The 20,427-nt window shown below is 45.2% G+C and overlaps 1 protein-coding gene across 4 annotated transcripts in view; it reads left to right on the forward strand.

The window, feature by feature from the left end:
- The window catches only part of col14a1a (collagen, type XIV, alpha 1a), a 220,185-nt gene that overhangs the window by 111,308 nt on the left and 88,450 nt on the right, over positions 1 to 20,427 (forward strand). For all 4 annotated transcript variants that reach the window (XM_071395784.1, XM_071395782.1, XM_071395781.1 and 1 more), the window contains 3 exons: positions 3,505 to 3,651; positions 11,684 to 11,758; positions 18,852 to 18,991. In XM_071395784.1, coding sequence (XP_071251885.1) covers positions 3,505 to 3,651; positions 11,684 to 11,758; positions 18,852 to 18,991 — 362 coding nt within the window. The remainder of the gene's footprint in view (positions 1 to 3,504; positions 3,652 to 11,683; positions 11,759 to 18,851; positions 18,992 to 20,427) is intronic.

Consider the following 20,427-nt stretch of genomic DNA (forward strand, 5'->3'; position numbering starts at 1 on the left):
TTTTGACTAGGCCTTCTCCTTCATGTTATAGCTGAATGTCCATGTGTTTTGACTAGGCCTTGTCCTTCATGTTATAGCTGAATGTCCATGTGTTTTGACTAGGCCTTCTCCTTCATGTTATAGCTGAATGTCCATGTGTTTTGACTAGGCCTTCTCCTTCATGTTATAGCTGAATGTCCATGTGTTGTTGACTAGGCCTTCTCCTTCATGTTATAGCTGAATGTCCATGTGTTTTGACTAGGCCTTCTCCTTCATGTTATAGCTGAATGTCCATGTGTTGTTGACTAGGCCTTCTCCTTCATGTTATAGCTGAATGTCCATGTGTTTTGACTAGGCCTTCGCCTTCATGTTATAGCTGAATGTCCATGTGTTTTGACTAGGCCTTCTCCTTCATGTTATAGCTGAATGTCCATGTGTTGTTGACTAGGCCTTCTCCTTCATGTTATAGCTGAATGTCCATGTGTTTTGACTAGGCCTTCTCCTTCATGTTATAGCTGAATGTCCATGTGTTTTGACTAGGCCTTCTCCTTCATGTTATAGCTGAATGTCCATGTGTTTTGACTAGGCCTTGTCCTTCATGTTATAGCTGAATGTCCATGTGTTGTTGACTAGGCCTTGTCCTTCATGTTATAGCTGAATGTCCATGTGTTTTGACTAGGCCTTCTCCTTCATGTTATAGCTGAATGTCCATGTGTTGTTGATTAGGCCTTGTCCTTCATGTTATAGCTGAATGTCCATGTGTTTTGACTAGGCCTTGTCCTTCATGTTATAGCTGAATGTCCATGTGTTTTTGACTAGGCCTTGTCCTTCATGTTATAGCTGAATGTCCATGTGTTTTTGACTAGGCCTTGTCCTTCATGTTATAGCTGAATGTCCATGTGTTTTGACTAGGCCTTCTCTGACATGTTATAGCTGAATGTCCATGTGTTTTGACTAGGCCTTGTCCTTCATGTTATAGCTGAATGTCCATGTGTTTTGACTAGGCCTTCTCCTTCATGTTATAGCTGAATGTCCATGTGTTTTGACTAGGCCTTGTCCTTCATGTTATAGCTGAATGTCCATGTGTTGTTGACTAGGCCTTCTCCTTCATGTTATAGCTGAATGTCCATGTGTTTTGACTAGGCCTTCTCCTTCATGTTATAGCTGAATGTCCATGTGTTTTGACTAGGCCTTCTCCTTCATGTTATAGCTGAATGTCCATGTGTTTTGACTAGGCCTTGTCCTTCATGTTATAGCTGAATGTCCATGTGTTTTGACTAGGCCTTGTCCTTCATGTTATAGCTGAATGTCCATATGTTGTTGACTAGGCCTTCTCCTTCATGTTATAGCTGAATGCACATGTCTTTCACCTAGACTTGGACATAGGAAGAGGATGAAACCGTTATGTAGACATTAAATGCCATAGGGTCTTATCATGGACATAAAGAGTAGTTGTGTACTTCCTGTCCTCTGACAGTGTCGCTATGCCACTTCTTAGAGTAGTTGTTCCTCCCGTGCTCTGACAGTGTTGCTATGTCACATCTTAGAGTAGTTGTGTTCCTCCCGTGCTCTGACAGTGTTGCTATGCCACTTCTTAGAGTAGTTGTGTTCCTCCCGTCCTCTGACAGTGTTGCTATGCCACTTCTTAGCATCAAGCTTTAAGTACGTTCTCTATTTTCTCTTTTATTGCCCATTTCCATCCCCCCAAACATCACACAGGAGCTTATCTTCAAATCCACCAAATCCTCAGTTCTTCCTTTCTCTCTCTGTCCCCCTCTGTCTCTCTGTCTCTCTGTCTCTCTGTCTCTCTGTCTCTCTGTCCCCCTCTGTCCCCCTCTGACTCTCTGTCTCTCTGTCAATATGTCTCTCTGTCTCTCTGTCTCTCTGTCCCCCTCTGTCCCCTCTGTCTCTCTGTCTCTCTGTCTCTCTGTCTCTCTGTCCCCCTCTGTCCCCCTCTGTCTCTCTGTCTCTCTGTCCCCCTCTGTCTCTCTCTCTGTCTCTCTGTCTCTCTCTCTCTCGGTCTCTCTGTCTCTCTGTCCCTCTCTGTCCCCCTCTGTCCCCCTCTGTCTCTCTGTCTCTCTGTCTCTCTGTCCCCCTCTGTCCCCCTCTGTCTCTCTGTCTCTCTGTCTCTCTGTCTCTCTCTCTGTCTCTCTCTCTGTCTCTCTGTCTCTCTCTCTCTCTGTCTCTCTCTGTCTCTCTCTGTCTCTCTCTGTCTCTCTCTCTCTCTGTCTCTCTGTCTCTCTCTTCCTTTCTCTCTCTTTCTCTTTCTCCCCCCTTTATCCCTGCCAGACAGACAGACAGACAGGAAGGAAGGAAATCCCTGGAAGGAGAGATTTGAGGAATTAGAATGTAGAATGCAGGAGCAGCTAGAGAACATCTAGAAGGCTGAGTTCCAGGTTCTTTAGTTCTATTGTCCTCTGTTCTGATTCTGACTGACTGGGTAACGTACAGATCAGTGGCCCAGGATATCTGACTGCAGGAGCCACAGATCATGTTAAATACACAGGAATTGTGTGTGTGTGTGTGTGTGTGTGTGTGTGTGTGTGTGTGTGTGTGTGTGTGTGTGTGTGTGTGTGTGTGTGTGTGTGTGTGTGTGTGTGTGTGTGTGTGTGTGTGTGTGTGTGTGTGTGTGTGTGTGTGTGTGTGTGTGTGTGTGTGTGTGTGTTTGCCTCAACTGGATGCTTCAAGACGTTTCAGCTGCTGAAAACGTTTTTTCAAAAAGAGGTTTCATCCGATGTGGCAGAGTCTCGATTTCATTTATAATGGCAAGAAGACACCTTTGGAAAATAATTGCAATAATGAAGTTGATGAATGGACACCATTAATCTCGTGTGTGCCAGTTCACTCTGTCTTTGGCTTCAAAGATGCTAACATTAGAGGTCCACACTGTTCTACCAGAGAACTCTGTTCTTCCATAGAACTATGTTCTTCCATAGAACTCTGTTCTTCCATAGAACGCTGTTCTTCCATAGAACGCTGTTCTTCCATAGAACTCTGTTCTACCAGAGAACTCTGTTCTTCCATAGAACGCTGTTCTTCCATAGAACGCTGTTCTACCATAGAACGCTGTTCTACCAGAGAACTCTGTTCTACCAGAGAACTCTGTTCTTCCATAGAACTCTGTTCTTCCATAGAACGCTGTTCTACCAGAGAACTCTGTTCTACCAGAGAACTCTGTTCTTCCATAGAACGCTGTTCTTCCATAGAACGCTGTTCTACCATAGAACGCTGTTCTACCAGAGAACTCTGTTCTTCCATAGAACTTGTTCTTTCATAGAAGACTGTTCTTCCATAGAACTCTGTTTCGTTTTGTAACCAGGTGTCACCAGGGTTGTGTTCAGTAGGTTGTGGTACGTCCAGATAGAAATGTATTAAAAGAAGAGACATGCCTCTCTGACATGTAGACTAAGGAATCAGTCTGGAAGGACCATGTTGTGCTCTATAAATTCTCTTCATATTTGTATTCAACAGTATGTTGCATCTCTGATTGTTGTTGTTGATTGGTGATTGTTGTTGTCTCTCCAGATGGCCAGAAACAGGAAGTGAGGGTTGGAGGCTCTGCGTCTCGACAGTGTTTCTATGATCTGACCCCTAACAGCCAGTATAAGATCAGTGTTTCCACCCAGCTACAGGACATGGAGGGGCCCGCCGTCACCACCATCACTACAACACGTATGTACCAACTGACCTCTACACTCTCATCATGGATACTACACGTATGTACCAACTGTCCTCAACACTCTCATCATGGATACAACACGTATGTACCAACTGTCCTCTACACTCTCATCATGGATACAACACGTATGTACCAACTGACCTCAACACTCTCATCATGGACACAACACGTATGTACCAACTGACCTCTACACTCTCATCATGGACACAACACGTATGTACCAACTGACCTCTACACTCTCATCATGGATACAACACGTATGTACCAACTGACCTCAACACTCTCATCATGGATACAACACGTATGTACCAACTGACCTCTACACTCTCATCATGGATACAACACGTATGTACCAACTGACCTCAACACTCTCATCATGGACACAACACGTATGTACCAACTGACCTCTACACTCTCATCATGGACACAACACGTATGTACCAACTGACCTCTACACTCTCATCATGGATACAACACGTATGTACCAACTGACCTCAACACTCTCATCATGGATACAACACGTATGTACCAACTGACCTCTACACTCTCATCATGGATACAACACGTATGTACCAACTGACCTCAACACTCTCATCATGGATACAACACGTATGTACCAACTGACCTCAACACTCTCATCATGGACACAACATGTATGTACCAACTGACCTCTACACTCTCATCATGGACACAACATGTATGTACCAACTGACCTCAACACTCTCATCATGGACACAACACATATGTACCAACTGTCCTCAACACTCTCATCATGGATACAACACGTATGTACCAACTGACCTCTACACTCTCATCATGGATACAACACGTATGTACCAACTGACCTCAACACTCTCATCATGGATACAACACGTATGTACCAACTGTCCTCTACACTCTCATCATGGATACAACACGTATGTACCAACTGACCTCAACACTCTCATCATGGACACAACACGTATGTACCAACTGACCTCAACACTCTCATCATGGATACAACACGTATGTACCAACTGTCCTCAACACTCTCATCATGGATACAACACGTATGTACCAACTGACCTCTACACTCTCATCATGGATACAACACGTATGTACCAACTGACCTCTACACTCTCATCATGGATACAACACGTATGTACCAACTGACCTCAACACTCTCATCATGGATACAACACGTATGTACCAACTGACCTCTACACTCTCATCATGGATACAACACGTATGTACCAACTGACCTTAACACTCTCATCATGGACACAACATGTATGTACCAACTGACCTCTACACTCCCATCATGGATACAACACGTATGTACCAACTGACCTTAACACTCTCATCATGGACACAACATGTATGTACCAACTGACCTCAACACTCTCATCATGGACACAACACGTATGTACCAACTGTCCTCAACACTCTCATCATGGATACAACACGTATGTACCAACTGTCCTCTACACTCTCATCATGGATACAACACGTATGTACCAACTGACCTCAACACTCTCATCATGGATACAACACGTATGTACCAACTGACCTCAACACTCTCATCATGGATACAACACGTATGTACCAACTGACCTCTACACTCTCATCATGGATACAACACGTATGTACCAACTGACCTCAACACTCTCATCATGGATACAACACGTATGTACCAACTGACCTCTACACTCTCATCATGGATACAACACGTATGTACCAACTGACCTTAACACTCTCATCATGGACACAACATGTATGTACCAACTGACCTCAACACTCTCATCATGGATACAACACGTATGTACCAACTGACCTTAACACTCTCATCATGGACACAACATGTATGTACCAACTGACCTCTACACTCCCATCATGGATACAACACGTATGTACCAACTGACCTCAACACTCTCATCATGGACACAACATGTATGTACCAACTGACCTCTACACTCTCATCATGGACACAACATGTATGTACCAACTGACCTCAACACTCTCATCATGGACACAACACATATGTACCAACTGTCCTCAACACTCTCATCATGGATACAACACGTATGTACCAACTGACCTCTACACTCTCATCATGGATACAACACGTATGTACCAACTGACCTCAACACTCTCATCATGGATACAACACGTATGTACCAACTGTCCTCTACACTCTCATCATGGATACAACACGTATGTACCAACTGACCTCAACACTCTCATCATGGACACAACACGTATGTACCAACTGACCTCAACACTCTCATCATGGATACAACACGTATGTACCAACTGTCCTCAACACTCTCATCATGGATACAACACGTATGTACCAACTGACCTCTACACTCTCATCATGGATACAACACGTATGTACCAACTGACCTCTACACTCTCATCATGGATACAACACGTATGTACCAACTGACCTCAACACTCTCATCATGGATACAACACGTATGTACCAACTGACCTCTACACTCTCATCATGGATACAACACGTATGTACCAACTGACCTTAACACTCTCATCATGGACACAACATGTATGTACCAACTGACCTCTACACTCCCATCATGGATACAACACGTATGTACCAACTGACCTTAACACTCTCATCATGGACACAACATGTATGTACCAACTGACCTCAACACTCTCATCATGGACACAACACGTATGTACCAACTGTCCTCAACACTCTCATCATGGATACAACACGTATGTACCAACTGACCTCTACACTCTCATCATGGATACAACACGTATGTACCAACTGACCTCAACACTCTCATCATGGATACAACACGTATGTACCAACTGACCTCAACACTCTCATCATGGACACAACACGTATGTACCAACTGACCTCTACACTGTCATCATGGATACAACACGTATGTACCAACTGACCTCAACACTCTCATCATGGATACAACACGTATGTACCAACTGTCCTCAACACTCTCATCATGGATACAACACGTATGTACCAACTGACCTCTACACTCTCATCATGGATACAACACGTATGTACCAACTGACCTCAACACTCTCATCATGGATACAACACGTATGTACCAACTGACCTCAACACTCTCATCATGGACACAACACGTATGTACCAACTGACCTCTACACTCTCATCATGGATACAACACGTATGTACCAACTGACCTCTACACTCTCATCATGGATACAACACGTATGAACCAACTGACCTCTACACTCTCATCATGGACACAACACGTATGTACCAACTGACCTCAACACTCTCATCATGGATACAACACGTATGTACCAACTGACCTCTACACTCTCATCATGGACACAACACGTATGTACCAACTGTCCTCTACACTCTCATCATGGACACAACACGTATGTACCAACTGACCTCAACACTCTCATCATGGACACAACACGTACGTACCAACTGACCTCTACACTCTCATCATGGACACAACACGTATGTACCAACTGACCTCAACACTCTCATCATGGATACAACACGTATGTACCAACTGACCTCAACACTCTCATCATGGATACAACACGTATGTACCAACTGACCTCAACACTCTCATCATGGATACAACACGTATGTACCAACTGACCTCTACACTCTCATCATGGATACAACACGTATGTACCAACTGTCCTCAACACTCTCATCATGGATACAACACGTATGTACCAACTGACCTCTACACTCTCATCATGGATACAACACGTATGTACCAACTGACCTCAACACTCTCATCATGGATACAACACGTATGTACCAACTGACCTCAACACTCTCATCATGGACACAACACGTATGTACCAACTGACCTCTACACTCTCATCATGGATACAACACGTATGTACCAACTGACCTCTACACTCTCATCATGGATACAACACGTACAGTGGGGAGAACAAGTATTTGATACACTGCCGATTTTGCAGGTTTTCCTACTTACAATGCATGTAGAGGTCTGTAATTTTTATCATAGGTACACTTCAACTGTGAGAGACGGAATTTAAAACAAAAATCCAGAAAATCACATTGTATGATTTTTAAGTAATTAATTCGCATTTTATTGCATGACATAAGTATTTGATACATCAGAAAAGCAGAACTTAATATTTGGTACAGAAACCTTTGTTTGCAATTACAGAGATCATACGTTTCCTGTAGTTCTTGACCAGGTTTGCACACACTGCAGCAGGGATTTTGGCCCACTCCTCCATACAGACCTTCTCCAGATCCTTCAGGTTTCGGGGCTGTCGCTGGGCAATACGGACTTTCAGCTCCCTCCAAAGATTTTCTATTGGGTTCAGGTCTGGAGACTGGCTAGGCCACTCCAGGACCTTGAGATGCTTCTTACGGAGCCACTCCTTAGTTGCCCTGGCTGTGTGTTTCGGGTCGTTATCATGCTGGAAGACCCAGCCACGACCCATCTTCAATGCTCTTACTGAGGGAAGGAGGTTGTTGGCCAAGATCTCGCGATGCATGGCCCCATCCATCCTCCCCTCAATACGGTGCAGTCATCCTGTCCCCTTTGCAGAAAAGCATCCCCAAAGAATGATGTTTCCACCTCCAAGCTTCACGGTTAGGATGGTGTTCTTGGGGTTGTACTAATCCTTCTTCTTCCTCCAAACACGGCGAGTGGAGTTTAGACCAAAAAGCTCTATTTTTGTCTCATCAGACCACATGACCTTCTCCAATTCCTCCTCTGGATCATCCAGATGGTCATTGGCAAACTTCAGACGGGCCTGGACATGCGCTGGCTTGAGCAGGGGGACCTTGCGTGCGCTGCAGGATTTTAATCCATGACGGCGTAGTGTGTTACTAATGGTTTTCTTTGAGACTGTGGTCCCAGCTCTCTTCAGGTCATTAACCAGGTCCTGCCGTGTAGTTCTGGGCTGATCCCTCACCTTCCTCATGATCATTGATGCCCCACGAGGTGAGATCTTGCATGGAGCCCCAGACCGAGGGTGATTGACCGTCATCTTGAACTTCTTCCATTTTCTAATAATTGCGCCAACAGTTGTTGCCTTCTCACCAAGCTGCTTACCTATTGTCCTGTAGCCCATCCCAGCCTTGTGCAGGTCTACAATTTTATCCCTGATGTCCTTACACAGCTCTCTGGTCTTGGCCATTGTGGAGAGGTTGGAATCTGTTTGATTGTGTGTGGACAGGTGTCTTTTATACAGGTAACGAGTTCAAACAGGTGCAGTTAATACAGGTAATGAGTGGAGAACAGGAGGGCTTCTTAAAGAAAAACTAACAGGTCTGTGAGAGACGGAATTCTTACTGGTTGGTAGGTGATCAAATACTTATGTCATGCAATAAAATGCAAATTAATTATTTAAAAATCATACAATGTGATTTTCTGGATTTTTGTTTTAGATTCCGTCTCTCACGGTTGAAGTGTACCTATGATAAAAATTACAGACCTCTACATGCTTTGTAAGTAGGAAAACCTGCAAAATCGGCAGTGTATCAAATACTTGTTCTCCCCACTGTATGTACCAACTGACCTCTACACTCTCATCATGGATACAACACGTATGTACCAACTGACCTCAACACTCTCATCATGGACACAACACGTATGTACCAACTGACCTCTACACTCTCATCATGGATACAACACGTATGTACCAACTGACCTCTACACTCTCATCATGGACACAACACGTATGTACCAACTGACCTCAACACTCTCATCATGGATACAACACGTATGTACCAACTGACCTCTACACTCTCATCATGGATACAACACGTATGTACCAACTGACCTCAACACTCTCATCATGGACACAACACGTATGTACCAACTGACCTCTACACTCTCATCATGGATACAACACGTATGTACCAACTGACCTCTACACTCTCATCATGGACACAACACGTATGTACCAACTGACCTCAACACTCTCATCATGGACACAACACGTATGTACCAACTGACCTCAACACTCTCATCATGGATACAACACGTATGTACTAACTGACCTCTACACTCTCATCATGGACACAACACGTATGTACCAACTGTCCTCTACACTCTCATCATGGACACAACACGTATGTACCAACTGACCTCTACACTCTCATCATGGACACAACACGTATGTACCAACTGACCTCAACACTCTCATCATGGACACAACACGTATGTACCAACTGACCTCTACACTCTCATCATGGACACAACACGTATGTACCAACTGACCTCTACACTCTCATCATGGACACAACACGTATGTACCAACTGACCTCTACACTCTCATCATGGATACAACACGTATGTACCAACTGACCTCTACACTCTCATCATGGACACAACACGTATGTACCAACTGTCCTCTACACTCTCATCATGGACACAACACGTATGTACCAACTGACCTCTACACTCTCATCATGGACACAACACGTATGTACCAACTGACCTCTACACTCTCATCATGGACACAACACGTATGTACCAACTGACCTCTACACTCTCATCATGGACACAACACGTATGTACCAACTGACCTCTACACTGTCATCATGGATACAACACGTATGTACCAACTGACCTCAACACTCTCATCATGGATACAACACGTATGTACCAACTGTCCTCAACACTCTCATCATGGATACAACACGTATGTACCAACTGACCTCTACACTCTCATCATGGACACAACACGTATGTACCAACTGACCTCAACACTCTCATCATGGATACAACACGTATGTACCAACTGACCTCTACACTCTCATCATGGACACAACACGTATGTACCAACTGTCCTCTACACTCTCATCATGGACACAACACTTATGTACCAACTGACCTCTACACTCTCATCATGGACACAACACGTATGTACCAACTGACCTCAACACTCTCATCATGGACACAACACGTATGTACCAACTGACCTCTACACTCTCATCATGGACACAACACGTATGTACCAACTGACCTCTACACTCTCATCATGGACACAACACGTATGTACCAACTGACCTCTACACTCTCATCATGGATACAACACGTATGTACCAACTGACCTCTACACTCTCATCATGGACACAACACGTATGTACCAACTGTCCTCTACACTCTCATCATGGACACAACACGTATGTACCAACTGACCTCTACACTCTCATCATGGACACAACACGTATGTGTCAACGTCACTCAGCATCTCTCTTATGGGAGTAGAACAGAATTAGCAGCTATGAACATGGGATGGGATTTATATGCAGTAGAAAGGAAGATGACATGGCATACTGTATGTTACACATTGAAACGGAAGAGTCAATGATGTGAGGCTGAAAGCAGTGGGAAACCATAGAACCCATCATTCCAGTGTTGCTCCAGGCCATGCAACAGCCCCCCCCCCCCCCAGCCTTGATCCCATTACCTTTAATGGCCGTCGTAGCTTACGACTGACTGGCCTATAGATCAGCTCAGCTCAGTGAAGACAAGGCTTTCTCTCCTTTTGTCTGGTAAACGAAACCTTCCCCCCAGAGCTGCTCTCTGCCTGTGGGCTGAGCACCAGCCACAACTCATTTCACCTCCCTTTAGGGTACATCCCGAATGGTAGCCTATTCCCTACATTTACAACGGGGATAGGGTGTCATTTAGGACACGTCGTCAGTCCCTGCAGCACCACTGTCACTTAGAAGCAACAATAGTAGGCTAATGATGCAGGCCATTGGCAAGGCAATGAGGTGGGGAGAACTGGTCTGTTTAGGGACAGGAGATGCTCACTCGCTGCCAGGGATACAGATAGTCGCTCTCCCCCCAGAAGGAGGTTACACTGCTGCTGCTACTGCTGCTACTGCTGCTATCACTCACCACAGAAAAACCTCTCTGGCTTATCCCAAAGAGAGGTATTGTTTGGGGACAGCATGGGAGAGGTAGGTGGACACTGGTAGGTGTGTGTGTGTGTGGATAGAGAGGTATGATGGATGTACCGTGATGATTTATGTGCTTGTCTCTCTGTGTATTCTAGTCCCCGCCCCCACCCAGCCACCGACACCACCCCCCACGTCACCCCCCCGGCCGACCATACCGCCCGCCAAGGAAGGTAAGAGAGAAGAACTGCCACTGTGTGTCCGCACGCACGCACACACACACACACACACACACACACACACACACACACACACACACACACACACACACACACACACACACACACACACACACACACACACACACACACACACACACACACACACACACACACACACACACACACACACACACACACACACACACCTTCCTCTCCCCTGCTGTCCCCACCATAGTGTGACCTTTCTCAAACCCACACTACATCTCTGATGACAGCTCACCTTTACTTCAGCACACTGAGGTACCACAGATTAAATAATATATATAACTTTTATACCAAATGAACCACATTATACAATCACCAAACAAATACCGGTACTTAGTGGTATTTATTCAGCTGAGGAAGAGTTTTTGGAGATAAATACAACTTTTTAAGTCTTCTTTCTTGAGAGGTATCCAGTATCTTATCAACTTTTTAAGTCTTCTTTTTTGGGGAGTATCCAGTATCTTATCAACTTTTTAAGTCTTCTTTCTTGGGGAGTATCCAGTATCTTATCAACTTTTTAAGTCTTCTTTCTTGGGGAGTATCCAGTATCTTATCAACTTTTTAAGTCTTCTTTCTTGGGGAGTATCCAGTATCTTATCAACTTTTTAAGTCTTCTCTCTTGGGGAGTATCCAGGATCTTATCAAACATTTGCAGTGCTGCTCAGACAAGCAGCTGCTCCAGTCTGTACATATTTACACAGCATCTGCATGCATTACTTATTACATTAGCTGAGGCTTTGCTTCCTCCCTCCTCTACTGACCTTCATATACACACTACCAAATATCATAGGGAGACAGCCCCCTGGGGGTTTACGTCCTGGTCCATTTTTAAGTGAACTGTAATCATCAGATTTGTGATAAGTATAAGTTCTTCACAGGTTGAAATAAATGAGAAATAAGAACGTGGTTTTTACAGCACCATAATAGAGCGAAAACATCTTCAGCTTTTATCAATGTCTTCCCAGCAAAGTTCTCAAGGTCGTTTTTTTCCAGCAGGGATTAGTTGAATATTGCATTTTGGATATTATCTCTAGCTCCTAATAATAGTAGAAGTCAAAAGTACTCAACTTCTTCTCAATCGCATTGGAGGAGAAGGTTCGATGGGCGGGACCTTGGATCTTCTCCAATGCGCTGTGTGAATGAGGCGAGGATAGAGGGTGGGAGGAATCGATTCAATCGATGCAAGACAAATTGAGAAAGAGCCTTGCACACTTCTATCCCCCCATGGTGCACTGCTGCCTGGCTGCGTATCAAGCCTTCCTCCCATCCTGTCGATACTTCCTGTCCGGTTTGATTAGAACCCTGCCATAAGAACCTTCCCTTAAGATCTCTCCCACCATTCTAAGAACTCTGCTATAATTCTAAGCACTTCAGACTTAACACATTTGTTCCACCTCTAGAGGTTTGTACCAGTCAATGTAATGTTATAATTCTAACTCTCTGGCTTGTTTAAACAAAGATCAACCAGGCCAGACATTTCTCTTGCCATTCCTCTACACTCTTAGAAAAAAGCACATATCTTTGATCCTAAAAGGGTTCTTCGGCTGTCTCCAAAGAACCCTTTTTGGTTCCAGGTAAAACCCTTTTGGTTCCAGGTAAAACCCTTTTTGGTTCCAGGTAGAACCCTTTTGGTTGCAGGTAAAACCCTTTTGGATTGAGGTAAAACCCTTTTGGTTCCAGGTAGAACACTTTTGGTTCCAGGTAAAACCCTTTTGGTTCCAGGTAAAACCCTTTTGGTTCCAGGTAAAACCATTTTGGGTTCAACATAAAACCTTTTTCACAGAGGGTTCTATTTGGAACCAAAAAGGGTTCTACCTGGAACCAAAAAAGGTTCTCCAATGGGGACAGCCAACGAACCCTTTTGGAACCCTTTTTTCTAAAAGTGTAGCCCAGAGTTTCTCAACCTTCTTTGTACCAGGCACCGACAAGCTGTGGTCCTTCTTTGTACCAGGCACCGGCAAGCTGTGGTCCTTCTTTGTACCAGGCACCGACAAGCTGTGGTCCTTCTTTGTACCAGGCACCGACAAGCTGTGGTCCTTCTTGTGCCAAGGACCGGCAAGCTGTGGTCCTTCTTGTGCCAAGGACCGGCAAGCTATGGTCCTTCTTGTGCCAAGGACCGGCAAGCTATGGTCCTTCTTGTGCCAAGGACCGGCAAGCTGTGGTCCTTCTTGTGCCAAGGACCGGCAAGCTATGGTCCTTCTTGTGCCAAGGACCGGCAAGCTATGGTCCTTCTTGTGCCAAGGACCGGCAAGCTATGGTCCTTCTTGTGCCAAGGACCGGCAAGCTATGGTCCTTCTTGTGCCAAGGACCGGCAAGCTATGGTCCTTCTTGTGCCAAGGACCGGCAAGCTATGGTCCTTCTTGTGCCAAGGACCGGCAAGCTATACTTCTTCCTAGCATTAGAGAACTGGCTAAATCAGCGTCAGCTTACTGTCTGAGAGAGCGGCCAGCTCTAGCCGTTCCTCACATTCTGAGAGACCGGCCAGCTCTAGCCGTTCCTCACATTCCGAGAGACCGGCCAGCTCTAGCCGTTCTTCACATTCTGAGAGACCGGCCAGCTCTAGCCGTTCCTCACATTCCGAGAGTGTAACGTCCGTCGTTAAGGGTAGACCAAGGCGCAGCGTGATTTGGGTTCATCATATTTTATTAAAATGTGAACCAGCAAAAAAAAACAATAAACAATACAACGAACGAAAAGCTTCGTCGTGCAAAATACATGCAACCAAACAAAGACAAGATCCCACAACTGAAGGTGGGAAAAAGGGCTGCCTAAGTATGATCCCCAATCAGAGACAACGATAGACAGCTGCCTCTGATTGGGAACCATACTAGGCCAACAAAGAAAAAGAAAACATAGATATACCAAAACTAGAGTACCCACCCTAGTCACACCCTGACCTAACCAACACATAGAGAATAAACAGGGATCTCTAAGGTCAGGACGTGACAGAGAGACCAATCTGCGCCCAGTTTGATTGAAGTCTGTATATGGCTGGAGAATACACTAACTGAATATTAAAGGCACAGCGAGGTCAAAAATGTGATTTTCCCATTTGTTATATATATTTCCACACTATGAGGTTGGAATAATACTGTGAAATTGTGAAAATGATGATAAAGCCATTTTAGTGTAAGAGCTGTTTGAACAGACTGTCTGTTTTGGTGGGAGGGAGTTTTGGCCTGCCTGGTGACATCGTTAAACTTCTTATGGCTGCAGCCCGACGCCGGTACACCTATGACAACATCCAGCTCAAGTGCAGGGCGCGAAATTCAAAATCTATTTTTTAAAAATATTTAACTTTCACACATTAACAAGTCCAATACAGCATTTGAAAGATAAACATCTTGTGAATCCAGCCAACATGTCCGATTTTTTAAATGTTTTACAGAGAAAACACCACATATATTTATGTTAGCTCACCACCAAATAAAAAAGAGGACAGACATTTTTCACAGCACAAGTAGGATGCAAGTAGCATGCACAAGCCAACCTAACTAACCTAGAACCAACCTAAATAACCTAGAAAAAACTACCTCAGATGACAGTCCTATAACATGTTACACAATAAATCTATGTTTTGTTCAAAAAATGTGTATATTTTAGCTATAAATCAGTTTTACATTACTGCTACCATCATAGCTACAGTCAGAAATCGCACGGGAGTAGCCAGAGAAAATACAGACACCAACGTCAACTACTAATTACACATCATAAAACATTTCAGAAAAATATATGGTGGATAGCTAATGAAAGACAAAGATCTTGTGAATACAGCCAATATTTCCGATTTTTGAAGTGTTTTACAGCGAAAACACAATATATCGTTATATTAGCTTACTACAATAGCTAGCACACAGCAGCATTGATTCTAGTCAAACGGTAGCGATAGCACAGTTCGACAGATATATGAAAAAGCATCCCAAATTGGGTCCTTATCTTTGTTGATCTTCCATCAGAATGTTCTCCAATGTTCTCTACACCATGACAGCGCAATACACAAGGGGTGGAACAGTGGCAAAGGTACCCACAGGACAAACAGAATAATATTAGGCTGAGGAGAGATTAAATAGCATTAATACAACAAAAATAATTCTAAACACACCTTTAGTTTACAAAGTTAAACAGATGTATTTTTTCTTCATAATAAGCAGGAGTAATATTCTTAAAACTCAGTCAAAACAGAAAATGTGTGTCAGTCTGTCTGATATCAAAATACTTAAACTTACATGCAAAATACCTGCTGTTAACTTTAAAATTATCGGAATGAATTATCCAAAGAGAGTGTAAAGAAGATTTTACACCATGACAGTTCTACAGAGAGGCAGCGCATTGGCATGGACCTTCACGTGTCAACTACATGGAGAGGGCCGTGTTATACACTCAAGTCTAAGCACACACACGATCAGAGACCCTAAAATACAGTATCATACACACACACACACACGATTCACGATTACATTATGATATACAACATGCCACCTCAATATATCAGCAGTTCACTGGCATTTTGTACATAACACAGTAACCTGCGTCTTGGTCAACTTCAGGTTTCACAGATTGTACCACTATCTGAAGAATAAACTTAGGATGGTGCTCCCAGATCTGTTGCAAAATGGAAAAGAAGCGTATTAACTGAAAGTCCCCCCTTGTGTATTGCGCTGTCATGGTGTATTTGTTCATAACCGTCTTTATTTGGATCCAGAACGAACGATTTCCCTCTTGAATTAGCAAGCACACTGGCCGTGCGGCGCTAACCTCTCCTTCTTGACAAAATTATTGCGTCGCATCACGTCTAAAGTCCAGAATAAATTTCAATAATATAATTAAACTATATTGAAAAAACATACTTTAGGATGATATTGTGACATGTATCAAATAAAATCGAAGCCAGAGATCATATTCACCTTTAACAAGGGTTTTCCAGGAGCCGAGTCCAGGTCCAACTTCGCGCCCAGGAAAAAAAATAAAGTGCGCACATCTCACTCCAAGAGGTTGTGTTCAATCCCAGGACGAGATAATCAAGTCATTTCTGCTCTCACTTCCGCATGACACCCAGGGGAAGGCGTATGACGTGTTTCTACAGTCCTTAGTGACATGCCCTTTTATAGACAAGCTCTTGAAGAGAGACATCGATTTTGGAAATCTCACTTCCGGATAGGAAATGGGCTGTAAAAAGAGTTCTGTTCCACTTAGAGAAATAATTCAAACGGTTTTAGAAACTAGAGACTGTTTTCTATCCAATAGTAATAATAATATGCATATTGTACGAGCAAGAATTGAGTAAGAGGCCGTTTGAAAATGGGCACCTTTTTCCAGTTTTTCAATACGCCCCCTGCAGCCATAACAGGTTTTAATAGACCAATGAGAAAGAGTGTTCCAAACCTCTCTGCCAAAAAACAGCTAGTGTAGTTTTCAGTTTTCCTCTCCCCGCTCAGACAGATATATTGAGATAAAAATGGCTGCTCTGGACCTTTAATTAGCACGAAGGAAGATCTTATCTGTCTCTGTGTAGTAAGTAGATAAAGCTTCTGGAGGAGACAGATAGTTCCTCCCCACTCACCACCAGCTGGCCTGTTGTTATGAGACTTAAGAGTTGAGGCTCACCAGCTGGCCTGTTGTAATGATACTGAAGAGTTGAGGCTTACCAGCTGGCCTGTTGTAATGATACTGAAGAGTTGAGGCTTACCAGCTGGCCTGTGGTAATGAGACTTAAGGGTTGAGGCTCACCAGCTGGCCTGTTGTAATGAGAATGAAGAGTTGAGGCTTACCAGCTGGCCTGTTGTAATGAGACTGAAGAGTTGAGGCTTACTAGCTGGCCTGTTGTAATGAGACTGAAGAGTTGAGGCTTACCAGCTGGCCTGTTGTAATGAGAATGAAGAGTTGAGGCTTACCAGCTGGCCTGATGTAATGAGAATGAAGAGTTGAGGCTTACCAGCTGGCCTGTTGTAATGAGACTGAAGAGTTGAGGCTCACCAGCTGGCCTGTTGTAATGAGACTGAAGAGTTGAGGCTCACCAGCTGGCCTGTGGTAATGAGACTGAAGAGTTGAGGCTTACCAGCTGGCCTGTTGTAATGAGACTGAAGAGTTGAGGCTTACCAGCTGGCCTGTTGTAATGAGACTGAAGAGTTGAGGCTTACCAGCTGGCCTGTTGTAATGAGACTTAAGGGTTGAGGCTTACCAGCTGGCCTGTTGTAATGAGACTGAAGAGTTGAGGCTCACCAGCTGGCCTGTTGTAATGAGACTGAAGAGTTGAGGCTTACCAGCTGGCCTGTTGTAATGAGACTGAAGAGTTGAGGCTCACCAGCTGGCCTGTTGTAATGAGACGGAAGAGTTGAGGCTTACCAGCTGGCCTGTGGTAATGAGACTTAAGGGTTGAGGCTCACCAGCTGGCCTGTTGTAATGAGACTGAAGAGTTGAGGCTTACCAGCTCGCCTGTTGTAATGAGACTGAAGAGTTGAGGCTTACCAGCTGGCCTGTTGTAATGAGACTGAAGAGTTGAGGCTCACCAGCTGGCCTGTTGTAATGAGACTGAAGAGTTGAGGCTCACCAGCTGGCCTGTTGTAATGAGAATGAAGAGTTGAGGCTCACCAGCTGGCCTGTTGTAATGAGACTGAAGAGTTGAGGCTCACCAGCTGGCCTGTTGTAATGAGACGGAAGAGTTGAGGCTTCTATCTCTGTGTTTGGAATTCCTCTCTAACCTAGTTCCATATCTCATTTCCCTCCTTCCTTACCTCCCTGCCTCCTTCCCTGCCTCATTCCCTCCCTGCCTCCCTCCCTCCCTCCCTGCGTCCCTCCCTCCCTGCCTGCCTCCCTCCGTCACTGCCCCCTCCCTCCCTGCCTGCCTCCCTCCATCACTGCCTCCTTCCCTGCCTCCCTCCCTCCCTGCCTCCCTGCCTCCCTCCCTCCCTCCTTCCCTCCTTCCCTGCATGCCTCCCTCCCTCCCTCCCTCCCTCCCTCCCTCCCTCCCTCCCTCCCTCCCTCCCTCCCTCCCTGCCTCCCTCCCTGCCTCCCTCCTTCCCTCCCTGCGTCCCTCCCTGCGTCCCTGCCTCCCTCCCCCCAGTCTGTAAGGCAGCCAAAGCTGACCTGGTCTTCTTGGTGGACGGCTCTTGGAGCATCGGAGACGACAACTTCCAGAAGATTATCCGCTTCCTGTACAGTACGATGGGAGCTCTGGATCTGATTGGTCCTGACGGCACACAGGTAAGACCAATGACAACACCTCCCTATTATAGAGTTATGCATTCAGCCAATATCGCACGGAAATAATGAATAAATGAAATATAACCCAATGCATGCTGTTGAAGGGGTTAGAGTGAGGTTAGGGTCACAGGTCAGGGTGAGGTTGGGTTCACAGGTCAGGGTGAGGTTAGGGTCACTGGTCAAGGTGAGGTTAGGGCCACAGGTCAGAGTGAGGTTAGGGTCAAAGGTCAAGGTGAGGTTAGGGTCACAGGTCAGGGTGAGGTTAGGGTCACAGGTCAGGGTGAGGTTAGGGTCACAGGTCAGGGTGAGGTTAGGGTCACAGGTCAGGGTGAGGTTAGGGTCACAGGCCAGGGTGAGGTTAGGGTCACAGGTTAGGGTGAGGTTAGGGTCACAGGCCAGGGTGAGGTTAGGGTCACAGGCCAGGGTGAGGTTAGTGTCACAGGTTAGGGTGAGGTTAGGGTCACAGGTCAGGGCCAGGGTAACAGGCCAGGGTGAGGTTAGGGTCACAGGTCAGGGTGAGGTTAGGGTCACAGGTCAGGGTGAGGTTAGGGTCACAGGTCAGGGTGAGGTTAGGGTCAAAGGTCAAGGTGAGGTTAGGGTCACAGGTCAGGGTGAGGTTAGGGTCACAGGTCAGGGTGAGGTTAGGGTCACAGGCCAGGGTGAGGTTAGTGTCACAGGTTAGGGTGAGGTTAGGGTCACAGGTCAGGGTGAGGTTAGGGTCACAGGTTAGGGTGAGGTTAGGGTCACAGGCCAGGGTGAGGTTAGGGTCACAGGTTAGGGTGAGGTTAGGGTCACAGGTCAGGGTGAGGTTAGGGTCACAGGTCAGGGCCAGGGTAACAGGCCAGGGTGAGGTTAGGGTCACAGGTCAGGGTGAACTTAGGTTTAGATAAAGCCTGTGCCAACATCACCAAACAGAGCCACATCTAAACCAGGTCTCAAGGGAGAGACCATTATGTTGGAATAGACTGGTGTCTAGACATTATAAACAGAGGCACATAGATATTCATCAAGCCTTCTCTTTCAGACCGTTCACAACCCATTACTGAGGAGCTGGTAGGTTATTGACACAAGGCTGCATTACTAAAGTCCTCCGTATCCCCTTACTACTGTATTAGGGGCTTATGGGTAATGGAGGAATCTGAGCTGAGGTGCAGAGGGTCCTGGCTACAGTAGTTAGGCTCTCAGACAGACAAATAGAAAAACAGACATAAGGATTGTGAGGGAAGCGGGACATTGAGGGGGGAGGAGGGACAGGGATAGATTCCTAAGGGGACATAAGGAGAATAAGTAACAGAGACATCTGTTGTAAAGATGTTACTAAGATACCAATGAAAGCGTGCATCCAGTATGCGACTAGAAGTTCTGGATTCTTTATTGGCAACTTACACTGAACCAAAATATAAACTCAACATGTAAAGTGTTGGTCCCACGTTTCA

This window comes from Salvelinus alpinus, chromosome 4 (genome assembly GCF_045679555.1).
Source record: "Salvelinus alpinus chromosome 4, SLU_Salpinus.1, whole genome shotgun sequence".
Classification (NCBI taxonomy): Eukaryota; Metazoa; Chordata; class Actinopteri; order Salmoniformes; family Salmonidae; genus Salvelinus; species Salvelinus alpinus.